The 20,243-nt window shown below is 40.8% G+C and overlaps 1 protein-coding gene across 2 annotated transcripts in view; it reads left to right on the top strand.

Moving 5' to 3' along the window:
* Nucleotides 1-3,854: 3,854 nt before the first annotated feature.
* LOC126334838 (Golgi-specific brefeldin A-resistance guanine nucleotide exchange factor 1) overlaps nucleotides 3,855-20,243 on the top strand; it is a 290,716-nt gene continuing 274,327 nt past the window's right edge. For both annotated transcript variants that reach the window (XM_049997502.1, XM_049997501.1), the window contains exon 1: nucleotides 3,855-4,131. In XM_049997502.1, the coding sequence (XP_049853459.1) occupies nucleotides 4,015-4,131 (117 nt within the window). In that variant the 5' untranslated portion in view covers nucleotides 3,855-4,014. The remainder of the gene's footprint in view (nucleotides 4,132-20,243) is intronic.

Here is a 20,243-nt window from a genome sequence, read left to right as displayed (position 1 = left end):
CGGGTGCAGCTGTACTAAGCGACGGCCCACCGGATCCCGCGGTCTCGCTGGGGCTAGAGGGTGCACCCATGGGCTACGAGTCATCTGCTCTCCCTCCTAGCCAGATGGTCGCGTAGCAGACATACAGAGAAGAAGGGACTTCTGTTGTTGCCGCACACAACACATCTGCATTGGCGGTGGATGGGCGCGTCCACCTGCCACTCCCAGATGAGTGCCGCTTCCACATATTGCTGAATAAGGTCTGCGGGGCACTTAGGGTCGGGACATACGCCCACCTTGATAACCCGCACCCCCTTACCATCCAGACAAACCCAAGCTCACTCTTCCTCACATGCCTTATGACCTCATCAAGCACCTATTGGTCTTGTGTTCAGTCGTCTGGAGGAAGAAACTGAAGCTCACCAACAGCTTGCGAACTATGATCACATCATTATGCTCTCAGCTTCTTGGGTGCAGGAAGAAAAATGGAGGTAGCCTGGCAGCTGCACCTGCTGCCAGCTAATCTGGCTGCCAAAGATGTGGAAGCACTCAAGTCACTCCTCAAGCTGGGTCCCCAGCATTTTCAGTTTCCCTGTCCTCCATAGTTATCGCCAGAGAGAACATCAGGCCAGTCCGCATCGAGAGGCCCAACATGTTCCACCCATCAGGATTAATGGAGGATAGCACTCGCATACTTAGCCTCCATTCATCTGAACTCAGGATTGTTCATTGCAAAAGAGCATCAATGTCAGCTAGACTTATATATATATATATATATATATATATATATATATATATATATATATATATATATATATATGGTGGTACATTGATCGTGACCAGGCCAAATGTCTCACGAATTAAGCGTCAGACGAAAAAACTACAAAGAACGAAACTTGTCTAGCTTGAAGGGGGATACCAGATGGCGCTATGGTTGGCCTGTTAGATGGCGCTGCCATGTGTCAAACGGATATCAACTGCATCATTTTTATTACATATTCGTGTAGTACGTAAAGAAATATGAATGTTTTAGTTGGACCACTTTTTTCGCTTTGTGGTAGATGGCGCTGTAATAGTCACGAACGTATAAGTATGTGGTACACAGTCGATGGACCACCCTGTATACTAATCATTGATGATGATACTAGTATCTTGATCTAGGGAATGAAATCTTCAGTGCAGATTACAGCTGAAGCAATAATACAAAAGTATACAAATGGTTTACGTCAAAAAGCCTATGATTAAACCTGTTAAAAACAAGCTTCACACTATTTCACATAGGAAATAAGCTACAAGTTCTTGAACTAAATATTAGTAGTCATAAAATAAATGAAACTTCACATATAATGTTTCTTGGAAAGCAAAACGCCTTAATCTGGGATGACTTTGTGCCACTTCTGAAAGCTTTTTACCAAAAAAAACAAAAAACAAAAACAAACTAGAGAAACGTTTTTGGTAAATTCTGAAGGGGTATATGAGTTGAACATGCCTCATCCAATAAAATGTGCACATATTTTCTGGATTGCACCTTTCTTTCAAAAGTATTTTAGAAACTTGGTACAATGTTACCTTATAGGGGATTATGACTTTGTGCCTTGTCTCGTTCTTGGGTTTTACATTGGCAAACAGTGAATGGTCTAATGGCACCAACATACAAAGTAAATAATTTTTAACAATAAAACAATTAAGTTTGAATAAGAAGTACATTGTTTTTGTCCTAATGATAGTAGTTTCCTGAAGATGACTCAGTAAGCCAAAAACTAGTTAGAAATAAACAATAATCTGTAGAACCAAAAGAGTATTCATGTTATTTAATCTTAAAGATGGGATTGTTCTACCAAGAAGTAACAGAAGAGTCCATAAATAAGAATAAAATAATTATTTTTTAATTGAGTATGCAATGTATTATTACAAATTTTACAGTACTTTACGAATTTACTGGTCCTATATGTTTTTAGACTCTCAGATGTAAAAGAAGAACATCACTGGTTAAGATCCGCTTATATAGTGCACCAAAAATCCACCATTAAAAATGAAAACTATAATCGCAAATTGTCAGAGATTTTGCAGCAAATATATCCTCCTTTTCTTTATTAAATAAAATTTATCTACTCACTGGTGTATGATGTTTTCCATGCAAATTTGCCTGTGAGGGTACATTGGTGAATACCTGTAGTCGGCATAGCGACGACAATCTGCGATATTTTGTACGTCTGTGGCATCTTCTGCAATAGCATCGTCTACAGCAAATTAGTATTATGAATACTAGTACCTCACAGTGTATTACTGAAAAGTCACCCAAAGCCTTAATAAAAAGGTGGTGTAAAATCACCCCTGCATCTTTCAGTTTTTAACAGCTCTCCCTAATGTGCCAAAGCCATCAGCGAGAGAACAGTCGTAGTGTGAAGTCACGCTAATAAATAATGTAGCAAATCTATGTAGTAACCAGAGTTTTCTGGTGTTCTTCTTTGTGTGAGGCACTATAGAAGGTTTTCAATCAACAGGCTCATACCACAAAATAGTCAGACTGCTGCAAATGGTTTCGTGGGACGATCTGAAGTAGAATGTAAATACTGAATAACTCTGCAGATGGTAGTACTATCCAACAAAGTTTTTATGCACCTTAGCTCTTCTGGTGGGGACATTACTAAATTCTAGAACGCATTTGTTCGTCAGACAGTGTGGTCGGTACAAAGACATTACACGGCGCAAAGTCACCTCAGTTTATGGCGGATAATAAGTTTAGATGGACCAAACATATTGATTATCAGCTCAAGAAAGTAAACTAAACATGCTTTGCACAGAAAACTATTTCACTCTATGATGACAGAGAAATAACAAGCTAATGTTGTCATGTTTTGCATATTTCCATTGTCAGATCTCATGTGGTATCATATTCTTGAGAAACGTTGCAAAAGGGGTAAAAAATTTTAATATTGGTATACGAAAACGAGCTATATGTTTGATTTGTAGCGTTTGAAATTGGACATTCTGTTGACATCTATCCAAGACACTTGGGATATTGACACTCACAACTCAGTATATCTACTTTTCAAACTCGCTGTGATATTCACCGTCATGGCAGAAACAAAGCCTTTATAAAGACTCAGTAACTCTCAGTGTTGTACAAAAAGGAGTTATCCAGGCTGTAGTAAAAATGTACAATAGGCTCCCACTGAATGTAAAAAAATGACGCTGACAACACTCATGTATTCAGTATGGAACTGAAACAATTCCTCTTAAATTAAATGAATTTTTAGATGTACAAGTTTTGTAAAGATGTATTATACTATAAGTTATGTAATTTGTAAGCTAACGTGTATAATATTGTATAACTAGTATGTATATTTTCTTCAGTGTTGTTTTTCTTGAAAACCTGCCTTTGATATTGTGTATCTTGCATTTATGATGTTTACAGGAATGTTTGTTTTTCTTCTCTTTGTGCTCATGTAATACTATATTCACTGGCTTGTCCTACATTACAGTACATTAGTACAAACTTTGTACTGAATTTAATTTAAGAGGGCCAAATAAAAATGAAATCAAATCTTTGAAATCTCTCAGTAAATTTTAGTTACGCAAATGCGAATCAGTACCACTAACTACTCTGTTGCGCCTTGATTTTTAAAATGATACGTTGGGTAAACTCTACACTTCATTCCGTGGAACAGAAACTGCAGACAGTCCCCGAGCGTCTCTTAGAGATATAAAAAATAACAAAAATAATGTTATTTATGCATGTTTTGTACCTTAAAACTTTTCGTCCGCATTAACGTCTTTGTATTTACATACCAATAACTATATACATAGTCATATCAGTTTATTTTTCTGTCACAATTATAATATCAACATGATGCTCGTCCGCTGTGCATATATCGACTCTTCAGCTGATATGTCACATTACCAGCTGTCCAATAGAGAATGCTACCGAGTTGGAAGTTGTGCGGTGGCGTTTGATGAGTGTCGAATCTGTGCGAATGTGAACAATGTAAACCTATTTTTGTTAAACCGTAGTTAAGTCTGGTTATACCGATAATGGAGAATAAAAAAATGGTTTGCCCTGGGAATGGCATTTATGTGGTGCAAGGGGAGATGACAATTCTCCTGACAGCTATGCGAAGAGGGGCTAGGTGGTCGTCACATTCATACCAGGTAAATATTATTTTTGTTTTCTGTTATGCAGCTAATGTAATTTGTACATATGGGTCTGAGAGCTGTAGTATTGTTAATTGTCATAGCCTACTTACAATAAATATTGACAGCTTTTGTGGATCGTAACCAATTCGTTTTTATTCGTCTGTTTTGTTCCATTCGAATAATAAGAGGTACACGGTTATAACAGGAAAAACAACTATCATTCATATAGACCTTCAGTTAGTTAGCAAACTCTAGCAGAAATATACACGCTAATTGAAAGAAGCAGATGGAATGTCATCCTTGTCCCGGCACAGAAGGAACAGTTTAGTTAGAGGAAAACTGGAACTTACTACATTTATCTCCTGAATGTTTCTTTTTTTTGTACAAGTTAAACATGATTGTACATCTATTAAATGCTGCTGCGTTTATGTATTTGTAGATCAGTTGAAGCTGTAATTATTTTGCTTTGGCTGCATCTAGTGTCATGATAGCAAAAATTTTCAACAGCGCAAAGGCTTACCCCTGTGGTTACGTTTGTAAATTCTGAGATTTAGAAAGAAAGGGCGAGACTGGACAGTGAGAGAAAACTACCGTCAACCAGTAGCCTATGTTATTATTGAGCGGTAAATGATAGCCGACTTTGATCACTAAGTTTCAGATTACCATTGCGTTTTTGTTGCTGATGAGGTAGAACAATTATATAATATTTAAAGCTAGTACATATAACTATATTATAGTAGTGAGTAGTGGAGACCAGAAGATCCTGAGGAAGTTCCCAGCAGAGGGGTCGAAAAGTCGATCATTTTAGTAGAAATATGATGCGGCCTAATGACCTAGAAGATTTTAACTTCATCAGTTCATTTATCCCTTATTAAAAATGTTGTATTTCAAGCTGCTGGCTGTGCATCTGTACATCTAGTATTGGAAGTCTGCTTCATCTCGTGAACTGACAGTGTTGTTCTGATAAATGATGACGTGTGTAACCAAAAAGAAAATGGAATTCTTGTCTGTGTTTTTTTATGTAGGTTGTGTCAGACTAGTTGTTGATTGTCAAAGCCAACAAATGTGAAAATAAAGACATAGTTATGATGACATGTTGATCTGTAGTGTAGCCCAAGATTGAAAGGTGACAGTTCAGGTGGTTGCTGGTGAAGCGGTATTGAAGGCATCATTTAATGCAGTATTCTACATTTAATTTTGCTTGGCTTTTTGCAGCAAATGAATTTTTTTTTTTCTGCTGTTTCGCAGTCTTCCATCCCCTCTTGTACTGCTTCGTTCCAGCGATATTCCCCATTTGTCCACACTAGATATAGAACTTGTAAGATTACAGAGGTTGGAGATCAACCATTATCAATGCAGCAATGTCTGTGAATAGTTACACAAATATATAACCTGAGTGTTACCACTGATTATCTTTCCCTGAAACTACTTTCAATTATGCAGTTTGGAACAGTTAAATATAAATTGCCAGTAACTGACAAAACTCCATTCTGCATCCAGTGAAGCATTATCTTACATATCTAGCTTTGCCAGATACTAAGGCACCTCCATAAGCTGGGAGCAGAACTCCACTCTAGGTCTTAGTAGACACAGGATAGTTTCAGTGTTGGTAGAATATACCAAAATTTCTTTAGTTCCTACTACAGTCTCTTATGACACTTTTAAAGCCATATCCTTAAACTGCTGGTTCCAAGGAGAACAACACAAAGCAAGCCAATGTGCTGGTAAGTTCAGAGTGGGAAATATGAATTAGAGGTGAGAAAACATTAGAGTTTTATAAACAACATGAGGTGGGAATAACAAGCGCATGTTATGAAGCTCCCAAGAGAAGACATTCCATGTAGAAAGCATCTGGTGATAGTGGGAAATATACACTGAGATGACAAGTCATGGGATAGTGACATGCACATATACAGATAACAGTAGTATCGTGTACATGAGGTATAAAAGCATAGTGCATTGGCGCAGCTGTCATTTGTATTCATGTAATTCGTGTGAAAAGGGCTGCATGGTAGCAATTAAGAATTTAAATGTGGAATGGTAGTTGGAGATATATGCATGTGACATTCCATTTCAGAAATCGTTAGGGAATTCAGTATTCCGAGATAAATGTCAAGAGTGTACTGAGTAAACCACACTTCAGGCATTACCTCTCACTGTAGGCAATGCTGTGGCCAATGGCTTCACTTAATTACCGAGAGCAGCGGCAATACCTTAGTTGTCAGTACTAACAAGCAAGCAAAATTACATGAAATAACTGCAGAATTAAATATGAGTTAAATGATGAATGGATCCATTAAGACAGTGCGGCGAAATTTGGTGTTGGACTATGGCAGCAGATGGCCTACAATAGTGCCTTTGAAATAACAGCAATGACATTGCTTGCAGCACCTCTCCTGTTCTCGTGACCATATTGGTTTGACCTCAGACGGCTCGAAAACCATTGCCTGATGAGTACCAATTTCAGTTACTAAGAGCTGATAGTAGGGTTGGAGTGTGGTGCAGACCCCATGGAGCCATGGACTCAAGTTACCAACAATGCACTGTGCAAGCTAATGGAGGCTCCATAATGGTGTGGGCTGCATTTACATGGAATGGTCTGGGTCCTTTGGTCCAACTGAAATGACTGGAAATTATGTTCAGCTACTTGGAGACGATTTGCAACCGGTTATGTACTTCATGTTCCCAAACAAAGATGGTTTTTTTATTGATGACAATGCACTAGGCCACAATTGGTTGTATTTGGTTTGAGGAACGTTGTGGACAATTTGAGCGAATCGTTTTGCCACATAGACCACCTGACATTTGACATAAGAGAGGTTAGTTCATACACCAGCAACACTGTCTCAAGTATGGACTGCTATAGAGGCACGTGGCTCAATATTTCAGTGTGGGACTTCCAAAAATTTGTTGATTCCATGCCACTTGAGTTGTTGCAGTACGTTGGGCAAAAAGTGGTCTAACGCAATATTAGAATGTATCCCATGACTTTTGTCACCTCAGTGTATGATTGATTGTATAACAGTAAAGCATATATACAGGAATCAAGTAAAGTGTGGTAATAGTTAATGTGGTGCTGATATACATAGTGACCTACACTTATTGAGGCAAAGTTTAGTGTCAGATTTAAGAATTACCAGCTGAAATATCATAAGAAATGAGGAGCATATGAATTGGATGATGATAAAATATACAAACGCAACCACAGACTTAATAGGAATAAGAAGTTAGAATCTAGGAAACCTTGGACGATGCCATAAATATTGTAACTCATTGACAAAAGGAATGAGCTGAAAGAGAAAAACCCTGCTCAGTATAAAGCAATTGAAAATAAGATAACAAGACAGTGGTTTTTTTTGTTGAGACTATTGAAAATGCATTTCGCAAACACTCTTCACGTAGAAAATTTTGCCATGGTTCCACCTTAAGAATGCAGATCTCCCCCCCCCCCCCCCCCCCAGTCATGGGCATTACTCCCATGAGAACCTCAACATGATGCAGGATTTTTTTTTCTTTTTTCTAGAACATAGGACTGCAGATGGATGAAGAACTACATGGGCACTCAAAGACATGTGGAATCTATTTTATATGTCATTGTTGTCAAGACACACCAAATAACAAGTTAGACACTGGTGCATTCATCCTCATTTTGAGGGGGATTCACTGTCAGAGGTGGTCAAAATAATGTTACCAGTGTGATGAGAGGTCATGTAACCCAAACAGATGTGGTATTTTAAATGCCAGTACTTTGAGCAAATGTTTTTTCAGCATGCATAACCCAAGTTTTGTAGGCTAGCCTGCCACATAAGGAAGATTCATCTACCTGTGTCAGTTGCAAGAATAACACCCTCCTCAATCTCTGAAATGTTTTAACCTACTCAGTGAATGCAGAATCCAGGAATTGGAGGTCACTTATGTTCCGAAGCTCAGAAATATGATGGTGATTTGTATCCAGTCTTGGTGACATTTATTTTTGACACTACTGTGGCCAGGCGATCAGTAGTACCTGGTCTATTTACTCTTTAAACACAGGCATCTGGTATTGTGCCAGTAAACTTGACAGGTGGGACAATAGGTCCTCCAGACTCTTGATTCTTGTAGGCTCATCTTTGAGAACCAGTCCCCACATTCAGCCACAGAAACAGCTTTCTGCTCTGATATTCACCAATGACACAGCTCCCTCTTGGGAACCAGCTCACTGGAAACGTAACAGACCAGAGGCCCAACACCAGCCATTGGCTGAGGGAGCCATGGATTTTGGGTTCCAGATATGACTGCTCTTCTTCCATTCCTACACCCTTAATAGATAAGCTCTCATAAGAATCTCAGCTGCCAAAGGTTGTGAAAGAGAAGAAGGTGAAGAGAAATAGTCTTGGGAGAAGGCTACTCTGGTGGATGTTACTATTCCTTTTTTCAGAACTGCTGCAACTAGTTACCTCTTGTTGTGTGATCTGTATTTTGTTCTCTAAGAAAGTCTTCACTGATGACCATTCCCCAACTCTTTGAGGTTACCATACATAGTCAAAACTGTACTGGCCCTAAGAAATCAAAGTAAGGAATTGGTGCACACAAATCACATCAGTGAGAGGATACTCCTACATACTGTGTTTGAAGTGTTAGCAGTGCAAGTTCTAAAAAGCCCAGTGATCATAATGTGAAACGTTCATTTACCATCTGGCAGGATGCTTACTTACCTTGAAATCATCACCTTAAACCAAAACTCGTCCCCCTCCCATTTCTCCTACCTGTGGAATGTGCACAACCCCTGTAGGTAAGCACTACTTCATCTGGTAAGAACATTCTGATTGATCATCTTTATTCCAGTCTTGATCTGTGTCCCCTCGGTGACAGTTCTCCTGCAGTGACATTTTCCCTTCACAATGGTGAGATGGTGTTGTCATCCCAATCCTTAAACCAGGCAAAAATCCAACATGTATCATCAACTACCAACTGATCAGTTCACCAACATACTCTACAAACTGCAGGAAAGGATTGTAGTTTGGTGATTATGCTGGGTTCTCAAATCACGCAGCCTTTTGTTCTCCCTATCAGTGTGGCATCTGAGAGGAGTGATCCACAACTAGCCATATGGTTAGGTTGTAAACAGCAATCCAGTAGACTTTTTCTAAACACCACCACCACCACCACCACCTCATTGCATTCTTTCTGGCTCTACATAAGGCATATGACTCCTTAGTGCCATCACAGTTTATTTACCGTCTATGACAATGGTTTTTGAGGCACCCTACTGTTCTCTACAGGGTGACCAGTGAACAAGCACCCAATTTCAAAATTAAATATCTGGAAAACTGAGGTCGATAGATGAGTGGAGTACAACAAATGGCATGTTTATTGTGAAAGCTTTAAGAATTTTATACGGACTTTATACAGAAGTTTCGAAATGGTTCAAAAAGCTGCTAACAGATGGCACTGTTATCGCAATATGTAGAGCGTATTGATAGTGTTCCACAGCTCAAGGTGATAAGGTCCACCTTTGAAAGATGAAGGGAAGTTAGTGTACAGAAGGAACAGGTTGGAATCATCTTTTACCTTGGACAACATGTTTTTCTGGTGTTGGAATACCATAGGTTAGAACCCAGTCCTACAGCAACAAGGCACAGTTGTCAAACATGGTATAATGTTAAAAGAGGATGCAATGCAAAAACCATTGTCAAGCTGTTCTAAAAATTAGAATGGACAGACAGTGTGGCTGACAATCCAGTGAGGAATGTCTGCCAGGCAAATTGTAGCTACTCCTGAAAATGTTGCCATGGTTTCTGGAATTATTCAGCAAAATCTATCTGAAGAATTGCAGTAGACTAGTTTGAAGCATTCCAGTATGCAGAAAATACTGAGATGGAGCTACACATTTCCATTCAAAATTCAGAGCCACCAATCCATAACTGTATGAGCTGTGTGACAGATGGCTGACTTTGCATACCACATTTTCACAATAATTGATAATGAAGCATTTGACATTGACTGCATCCGGTTCACAGATGAAATATACTTCTACCTGAATGGAGTTGTGAGTAAACAGAATTGGTGACTTGGGATTGCAAAAATCCTCATTTGTGAGGCAAAACTACTGTATTCTCCCAAAGTTTCTGTTTAGTCTGTAGTAGGCAGCAGAGGAATCACTGGCCCTTTTTTCATCTGACAAATGATCACTAGTGAACATTACATTACAATTTTGGTACAATTTGTTGCATAGCAGGATCGATAAGGCACTGAGTGTTTCATACACAAGATGGGATCAGACCACATCACAGCGAACAGTTGTTTCCCTTTCTTGATGAATAATTTGGCAATAGATTCATAGTGTGGGATTATTGCAAATTTACTAGTGCAGGAATCATTTGCCCAAACCAACTCCTTGTGACTACTTTTGTGGGGCATACTGGAAGACACCTCCCCCCATGAACCATGGACCTTGCCGTTGGTGGGGAGGCTTGCGTGCCTCAGCGATACAGATGGCCGTACCGTAGGTGCAACCACAACGGAGGGGTATCTGTTGAGAGGCCAGACAAACGTGTGGTTCCTGAAGAGGGGCAGCAGCCTTTTCAGTAGTTGCAGGGGCAACAGTCTGGATGATTGACTGATCTGGCCTTGCAACATTAACCAAAACGGCCTTGCTGTGCTGGTACTGCGAACGGCTGAAAGCAAGGGGAAACTACAGCCGTAATTTTTCCCGAGGACATGCAGCTTTACTGTATGATTAAATGATGATGGCATCCTCTTGGGTAAAATATTCCGGAGGTAAAATAGTCCCCCATTCGGATCTCCGGGCGGGGACTACTCAGGAGGATGTCGTTATCAGGAGAAAGAAAACTGGCGTTCTACGGATCGGAGCGTGGAATGTCAGATCCCTTAATCGGGCAGGTAGGTTAGAAAATTTAAAAAGGGAAATGGATAGGTTAAAGTTAGATATAGTGGGAATTAGTGAAGTTCGGTGGCAGGAGGAACAAGACTTCTGGTCAGGTGACTACAGGGTTATAAACACAAAATCAAATAGGGGTAATGCAGGAGTAGGTTTAATAATGAATAGGAAAATAGGAATGCGGGTAAGCTACTACAAACAGCATAGTGAACGCATTATTGTGGCCAAGATAGATACGAAGCCCACACCTACTACAGTAGTACAAGTTTATATGCCAACTAGCTCTGCAGATGATGAAGAAATTGAAGAAATGTACGATGAAATAAAAGAAATTATTCAGATAGTGAAGGGAGACGAAAATTTAATAGTAATGGGTGACTGGAATTCGAGTGTAGGAAAAGGGAGAGAAGGATACATAGTAGGTGAATATGGATTGGGGCTAAGAAATGAAAGAGGAAGCCGCCTAGTAGAATTTTGCACAGAGCACAACTTAATCATAGCTAACACTTGGTTTAAGAATCATGAAAGAAGGTTGTATACGTGGAAGAACCCTGGAGATACTAAAAGGTATCAGATAGATTATATAATGGTAAGACAGAGATTTAGGAACCAGGTTTTAAGTTGTAAGACATTTCCAGGGGCAGATGTGGACTCTGACCACAATCTATTGGTTATGACCTGTAGATTAAAACTGAAGAAACTGCAAAAATGTGGGAAATTAAGGAGATGGGACCTGGATAAACTGAAAGAACCAGAGGTTGTACAGAGTTTCAGGGAGAGGATAAGGGAACAATTGGCAGGAATAGGGGAAAGAAATACAGTAGAAGAAGAATGGGTAGCTCTGAGGGATGAAGTAGTGAAGGCAGCAGAGGATAAAGTAGGTACAAAGACGAGGGCTGCTAGAAATCCTTGGGTAACAGAAGAAATATTGAATTTAATTGATGAAAGGAGAAAATATAAAAATGCAGTAAATGAAGCAGGCAAAAAGGAATACAAACGTCTCAAAAATGAGATCGACAGGAAGTGCAAAATGGCTAAACAGGGATGGCTAGAGGACAAATGTAAGGATGTAGAAGCTTATCTCACTAGGGGTAAGATAGATACTGCCTACAGGAAAATTAAAGAGACCTTTGGAGAGAAGAGAACCATGTGTATGAATATCAAGAGCTCAGATGGCAACTCAGTTCTAAGCAAAGAAGGGAAGGCAGAAAGGTGGAAGGAGTATATAGAAGGTTTATACAAGGGCGATGTACTTGAGGACAATATTATGGAAATGGAAGAGGATGTAGATGAAGACGAAATGGGAGATACGATACTGCGTGAAGAGTTTGACAGAGCACTGAAAGACCTGAGTCGAAACAAGGCCCCCGGAGTAGACAACATTCCATTGGAACTACTGACGGCCTTGGGAGAACCAGTCGTGACAAAACTCTACCAGCTGGTGAGCAAGATGTATGAGACAGGCGAAATACCCTCAGACTTCAAGAAGAATATAATAATTCCAATCCCAAAGAAAGCAGGTGCTGACAGATGTGAAAATTACCGAACTATCAGTTTAATAAGCCACGGCTGCAAAATACTAACGCGAATTCTTTACAGACGAATGGAAAAACTGGTAGATGCAGACCTCGGGGAGGATCAGTTTGGATTCCGTCGAAATGTTGGAACACTTGAGGCAATACTGACCTTACGACTTATCTTAGAAGAAAGATTAAGAAAAGGCAAACCTACGTTTCTAGCATTTGTAGACTTAGAGAAAGCTTTTGACAATGTTGACTGGAATACTCTTTTTCAAATTCTAAAGGTGGCAGGGGTAAAATACAGGGAGCGAAAGGCTATTTATAATTTGTACAGAAACCAGATGGCAGTAATAAGAGTCGAGGGGCATGAAAGGGAAGCAGTGGTTGGGAAAGGAGTGAGACAGGGTTGTAGCCTCTCCCCGATGTTATTCAATCTGTATATTGAGCAAGCAGTAAAGGAAACAAAAGAAAAATTTGGAGTAGGTATTAAAATTCATGGAGACGAAGTAAAAACTTTGAGGTTCGCCGATGACATTGTAATTCTGTCAGAGACGGCAAAGGACTTGGAAGAGCAGTTGAACGGAATGGACAGTGTCTTGAAAGGAGGATATAAGATGAACATTAACAAAAGCAAAACGAGGATAATGGAATGTAGTCAAATTAAATCGGGTGATGCTGAGGAAATTAGATTAGGAAATGAGACACTTAAAGTAGTAAAGGAGTTTTGCTATTTAGGAAGTAAAATAACTGATGATGGTCGAAGTAGAGAGGATATAAAATGTAGACTGGCAATGGCAAGGAAAGCGTTTCTGAAGAAGAGAAATTTGTTAACATCGAATATAGATTTATGTATCAGGAAGTCGTTTCTGAAAGTATTTGTTTGGAGTGTAGCCATGTATGGAAGTGAAACATGGACGGTAACTAGTTTGGACAAGAAGAGAATAGAAGCTTTCGAAATGTGGTGCTACGGAAGAATGCTGAAGATAAGGTGGATCGATCACGTAACTAATGAGGAGGTATTGAATAGGATTGGGGAGAAGAGAAGTTTGTGGCACAACTTGACTAGAAGAAGGGATCGGTTGGTAGGACATGTTTTGAGGCATCAAGGGATCACAAATTTAGCATTGGAGGGCAGCGTGGAGGGTAGAGATCGTAGAGGGAGACCGAGAGATCAGTACACTAAGCAGATTCAGAAGGATGTAGGTTGCGGTAGGTACTGGGAGATGAAGCAGCTTGCACAGGATAGAGTAGCATGGAGAGCTGCATCAAACCAGTCTCAGGACTGAAGACAACAACAACAACTGGAAGACACTGTATGCTGGAACCACCCCACCATGTTGTGTGAGGTTGAATTGGCAGTCTGTGTGGCATCTGGATCCATTTCTGTGAAGACAGTACAGGATGTGATGGCAATTTTCATTGTTTTATTTTTCTGCCACCTGCATATTCGATGTTTAGAAAAGATCACAATTTGATTGCACTGACTGTTTGCACATGTTTAATTTAATTGTACATGCTGATAATGTGTGAGCTTCACAGTGCCATCTGCTTGCAGCTTTTCGAACTAACTAAAAACTTATGCATAGCTTTCATATAAAATTCTTACAGCTATAACACAAATATACCTTTTTGAAGCATCCAAGATATTTTATTTTGAAATTGGGGATTCCTTCACTAGACACCCTAAATCTGTCAATTTTTATCCCATTAAAAAGGCTCTGTACTGAGTGTTACTTTTCTCATCACTATCAGTGGACCAGTGATCTTTCAGACCAGTGGTCACCCCTGTGCTGTAAGATGACAACTTTTGTGTATGATATACCTATCAATCAGTAGCTTTGACTAAATGACAGTTTTAAGAAACCATCTGAATGGTGACCTTCATCTGGACCCCAGGCTACGGTGGGATCCTGGGGAATGTACTCGCTGATAGCTTGGCCAAACTGGCTATTACTAAACAGACTCTTGAGACCGGTATTCTGGAAACCGACCTCTGATCGGTATTATGCCATCTAGTTTTAGAGATCTGTAATGTGGAATGGTTCACTCTGACTCCACTAAACAAAATATGGATGATAAAGGACACTAGCCTCCATGCAGGTCTCTCCCAAGGACTCTCCTGTCCTTTGCCAGCTCTGCATCAGCCATACTTGTCTGACTCTTAGTCGTCTCCATCGCAAGGACCCATCCCACTGTCATGGTTCCTGTTTGATAATGGTCCACATGTTGCTGGACTGTTCCAATCGAGCCACCCAGTGGTGGAATCTTAATCTCCCTGACTCGTTACCCCTATTGGTAGGAGACAGTGCCTCAGCGACTGACTTAGTTTTATGTTTTATTCATGAAGGGGGGCTTTTACCCCTCTCTTTAAGAAAGGGCCAGCTAATGTTATCGACTCATTCTAGAGTTGGCAGAACACTGTTGCCTCCTCTGCCCAGACCAGACTACAGTTTTTTTGGGTTTGGTGGCCCAGCCCGGCCCACAACCTACCTGTTCTTCTACTCTTCCTCCACACCCCTTCCCCCTTTCATGTAGTCTGTTCGACTTGGTCATCTTTTGTCTATGTGCGCTTCTCTTGCCCTATCCATGTTGCTAGTCTTTCCTAGGCAATTTAAGTGGGGTATTCCTGGTAAATGGCAGGAGTGGGGGACATTGTCCTCTCATTGTACTCTGCTGTCGGGGCTTTCATCTGCTTCCTTGATGGGGCACTTCACCTGCCTTTCTTCCTATGTCCACCTTTCTTCTCTTTTGCCCCTTATCTAGCCTTCTTTGGACTTTGGTAGACCTTGGGGTTTCCTTCAGCTGGGTTTTGCGCAGTAGGCAATCTCTGATGTGCAGTCATGTAGACTGGTCTTTTCAAGGAAAAAGGGACTGATGACCTAGTAGTTTCGTCCCTTTAATCGTCCAGCCAACCAACCCACCAACCATCTGAATAGCCTCTGCGTGGACTGTTTCACATGGCTGTAAACCCGCTAAATACAAGTTGTGCATTTCTGTTGTTGTACGACGGTCCATTCTGACCCAGAACTGTATTTGGTTATCCAGCTCTTGGGCGTTGTTGCACATTCCTGATATTTGAGGCGCCTCTTGATTAAAAAGACTCATAGCTGCCTCATATACACTAACTAAAGACTAGCTACATGCAGAAGTCATACACTTTCTGCTTCCTTGTCCGAAACTCCTGGGGTGAAGCACGTGCTACACTCTTATTTTCCGGACCCTGGTCTTGTCCACATTCGACTAAGATTGCAATTTTTATGGCTCAGTGGCACCTACAGCTTTGAAGTTCTTGTACCAAGTCCTTCATTGTGGAGCAAGACTGTCGACTGGCTTCTTCTAGACAAGTAGTTAAGACAGTCCTTGATGAAGCAGTGATCTTCCTTCTTCACTTCCAGTGATACCAACTCTTGTTCACTTGCACAATCACCATCTCACAATTTCCTGGGCATCAAACTTATCAAGTTATTTTTATGTATGAGTGTCATCAGCCCACTGTCACATGTCTTTGGATGGGGTTACCACTTTGAATGCGTCTGCCTAACCAAGTTAGGGTGTGGTCCCCATGTTTTCTGCATCTCCCTTCCCCAGCCACCCTTGGCTAGGGGACAGATCAGGAGTTAGAACCAGTCTATTTCAAGGTCCTAAAGTTCGTTACCCACAATAACAGCTTTAAAACCATGATTAAAATGGGATATGCGTTTACATCTCTCACTGGTCAGGACCATCAATTGTTGTGGGAACGTTTAGTGTTATTAAGGTTCAGTTGATGTCTTTTAACAGAGCTCTCCTTTCTATTGAAAATATCTCCCTTGACAACATTTTAATTGGTGGTGCTTCAATCAGCAGTTTCCAGGCCATTGATTTGTCTCATCCTGTATGGTATCTGTTGTTCATGACCTTCACCTTGACCTTATTATGAGATAAGGTGCTGCTCACCTTATAACGGAGATGCTGAGCCGCAGATAAGCACAACAAAAAGACACTCACAATTAAAGCTTTTAGCCATTAAGGCCTTTGTCAACAATCTCTCTCTCTCTCTCTCTCTCTCTCTCTCTCCCCCCCCCCCCCCCCCCACACACACACACACACACACACACACACACACACACACACAGAAACACAAAATGCAACTCGCCCACGTGACTGCAGTCTCAGGCAACTGAAACCTCGCTGCTAGCAGCAACACCAGTGCATGATGGTAATGGCAACTGGGTGGGGGTTCAGAGTAGGCTAGGGCGAGGAATGTCATAGTATTTTGGGGGTGGCGGACAGTGAAGTGCTGCAGGTTAGAACCAATCCCAGACCTTAACAAAAATCAGTCAGTTACTGAGACCAGTTAAAGATGTAGCCGGTCCCAGAATGCCTGTGTTCTACAAGGTACCTTACAAGTGTGGCCAGTCTTAACTTCCGGCAGGCGCACTGTGGGACAATCGAGGAAGGAGCATGAGAGACTGTACTGCCAGTGCTACCCCGAAAAATCTCCTTTAGCTGAGCATGCTTTAGGAAATGGCCTCCACATAAAATTTGATGAACCTGTGTCATGGCTTGCACCAGCAGCTCCGGAAACTATGTCATTAAAGAAGCATTGAAATAAAAATCACCATAACCCACTAAATAGAGGCAGTGGCCTGCAGCTCAGCTCAGCATAGGGTCTAGCGATTGCATGGTTGAAGCGGGTAAGTTAAAAACTGAGTCAGCGTACACTCATATATGGTGATGCCGCAAGCACCAGTGACATCACAGCCAGCAGCTAGTGCACAGGGTGGTTCAGGAGGAATATCACATAATTTGTGAGGTGATTCTACGTGTGAAACTAAACCGAAAAAGGCCTATGAACATGTGTCCAATTTCTGATCCATACGGAACTGGAGTGGGTTGAAGACTACATGCATCCATGAATGGATATGAATACAGGTGTGAGTATTACTTACTGAAGTGCTGCATAGGTGTTGTGGTGAACAGAGTAATGGTGGCACAGGTGACTGATCCACCCTACGAGGGGTGTGGGGTTTCTCCAACAGATGGCAACACAGTGACATTGCACCGAAGCAACAGCTGCAAGCATATCCAGTGTGCAATCCTGAGTTGGATCAGCGAGAAGTCATGAGGCCGTATGCATATAGTTCTTGAGTCTTGTCTAATTGGGAAAGTTCCATTGTGTCCGTGTATACAAACTCGTCACATACGTTCATCTATGCAGAATACACAGACATGTTTGTGTACAGGTACTGTAATGGCAATACCCATGCTGCTGTGACAGTATACCAGAGATGTTTCCCTGATTGTCAAACCCCCATGTGCCAGCGAATTTCCCAGAGTTTTTCAAACATTACATGAATTTGGAACACATACCTAGTGTATGTGTAACTTCAGAACGTGAGGCTATCTAGCCAATTGAGGGAAGGGAAGACATTATTGCAATGGTGTCCCACCACCAGTAGACAGTGTATTAACCACGAGCTCAGTATTCCAGAAATGTGGTTGTTGCATATGTTACATACCAGACAAGTATCCTCCTATCTGGATAACAAATTCCCTCAACGGTGGATTGGCCGTAGGGGAGCCATTAACTGGCCTGCCAGATCATCCGATGTAACCCAGTTTGAGTTTTGTTTATGGGGTTTACTAAAGAGAGGTATACATTAAGGTGGATACACATGAAAAAATTTTTGCTCCTGTCACCGACTCTGTTGCCTGTGCTAAACCTCGCCAAGATGATGATCGATGTGCAACACAACACACCCTCCAATGTGTAGACAAGTGCATTTAGATGGGTGGGGGACTTTCTGAATGCCTTTTGTAGGGTGGATCAGCCATCTGTCCCACCATTATTCTGTGCACTGCAGCGCTGCACAGTGTTTCGGTAAGTAATATTCACATTTATTTTAGTAATCATTTGTCAATGTGTGTAGTCTTGAACCCTTTCCAGTTCCATAATGATCGAAAATTGGACATATGTTCATAGGACTTTTTTGTTTGTTTTCACATGTAGAATCACTTTGGAGATTGTGATATTCCTCCTGGGTGGGTGTACCTGCAGCCCATTGGCTGTCATACTACTTGAGAGCAGCCAAGGAAGGCTTCATTGAAAGCTCATGTAATTTTAATCACTTGTCACAGCTGAAAACTCACTAACATTTTATTCAATGTTAGTCAGGAGACTCTGCATTAGACACAGCTGAATGTGGGTTTGGCAAATGGACACATGGTCCGATCACTGCCAGCAGTCTTTTATACCTGCAAGGATCTTATCCCAAGTCTTTCTCTCTTTTTTTAAAAAAATGATAACATACTGTCTTGCTTAAGCAAGCACATTTCTTTACAAAAATGGGACATTTTGTGTCACTTTATGTAGATTTTTGGCTTAATACTTACACCACACCCATGTTTGAGACCATCAGTTTAGAAATGAATTATTAACAGTTACAGAACACTAAATGTATCCGAATTGTTACAGCTGTAAAAAGAGTAAAGGAACTGTTTGAAAAGATGTGTGTTGTCTGCTGTATGTGGTTGCCAGGTTGTGAAAGCCTTCGTTTTTTCATTTTGATGGTAAGATCAATGAAATTACAGTTTTAAAGCAGTTGAATGACTGTTGTAACAGAAGAGGAGGTGTCATTGACACATTGTAGTTCTGTGACCTGAGTAAGATTTTATGAATGAAATGTTGCGAGATTGAAGAGACCTCCATCAAAACGAAATTAATCTCCATGCTTTGGTTGTTTGTAGGTGATTCATACAGCATGGAAGCCATGTACAGTGCTAAGAGTGTTAGAGCGAGCACACAGATTTGTTTCGAACACTGAGTGATTGAGGACAATTTGGATGCAGAGTCATGGTGAAGAACTTAAGCAACCATGCTATTGTGAAGAACTTGAACCAATTCCACATATGCTCAGAACAACCAAAGTGTCTCAGTAGTTTCCACAAGGCAGATTCACATACTGAATCAAAGGATTTTCTCAGGTCATAGAAAACTAAGTATAGAGGCTTCTGTTGCTCTCTTCATTTCTTATTGACTTGTCTGTCCCAGATCATAATATCTGTTATGCCTGTAGAGGCTCAGAAACCACAGTGAGATTCAGGCAAAATGCTCTCTGAAATGAGTTAGTCAATTTAATAGAATTGGAAATGTTACCTGCAGTTGGCAGCAGTGATATACCATGGTAGTTCACACATGTAGTATGGTGGCCTTTCTTAATGACAATGATGGTGGTAACATTCATAAAGTTGACAGGTTCTTCTGGGGTTAAGAAATTAAGAGGATGAGTGTAAAAAGTATAGTCTTTGAGGGTACATCTCCATTTAGTACCAATTCTAGAGGGCTGTTATCAGGACCAAGAGTTTTTCGTGGTCTGAGTTGAACGAGTGCTTTGATAGTCTCTGTATGTGGGTGGAACCGCCATCCATGGTTGTTGGGGTTGCTGAGTGACATAGTGAAGAAAGTCCTCTGCAACATTGGAGGCACAATTTAGGAGCTTAGAGAAATGTTCCTTCCAATGCATTAAGATTTTTTCATTGTCAGTTTAACTGAGGGAATTGTCAGCAGTCTTTAGTGTTCCTGATGAGGATGAACTGGTCTGTATATGTCTTTTGTGTCTGCATACAAGTTTTGCAGGTCATGGACATCAGATAGTTTTTACAGTACTTTGCTTTTTGTTGCCATCAGTTTTTCTTCATTTCCTTAATTTGTGCCTGCTTTTCCGTATAACTTCCATTAAATGTAA

The sequence above is a fragment of the Schistocerca gregaria genome, chromosome 2 (genome assembly GCF_023897955.1).
Source record: "Schistocerca gregaria isolate iqSchGreg1 chromosome 2, iqSchGreg1.2, whole genome shotgun sequence".
In the NCBI taxonomy this organism is placed as follows: Eukaryota; Metazoa; Arthropoda; class Insecta; order Orthoptera; family Acrididae; genus Schistocerca; species Schistocerca gregaria.
This window is presented reverse-complemented; position numbering and strand designations above follow the sequence as displayed.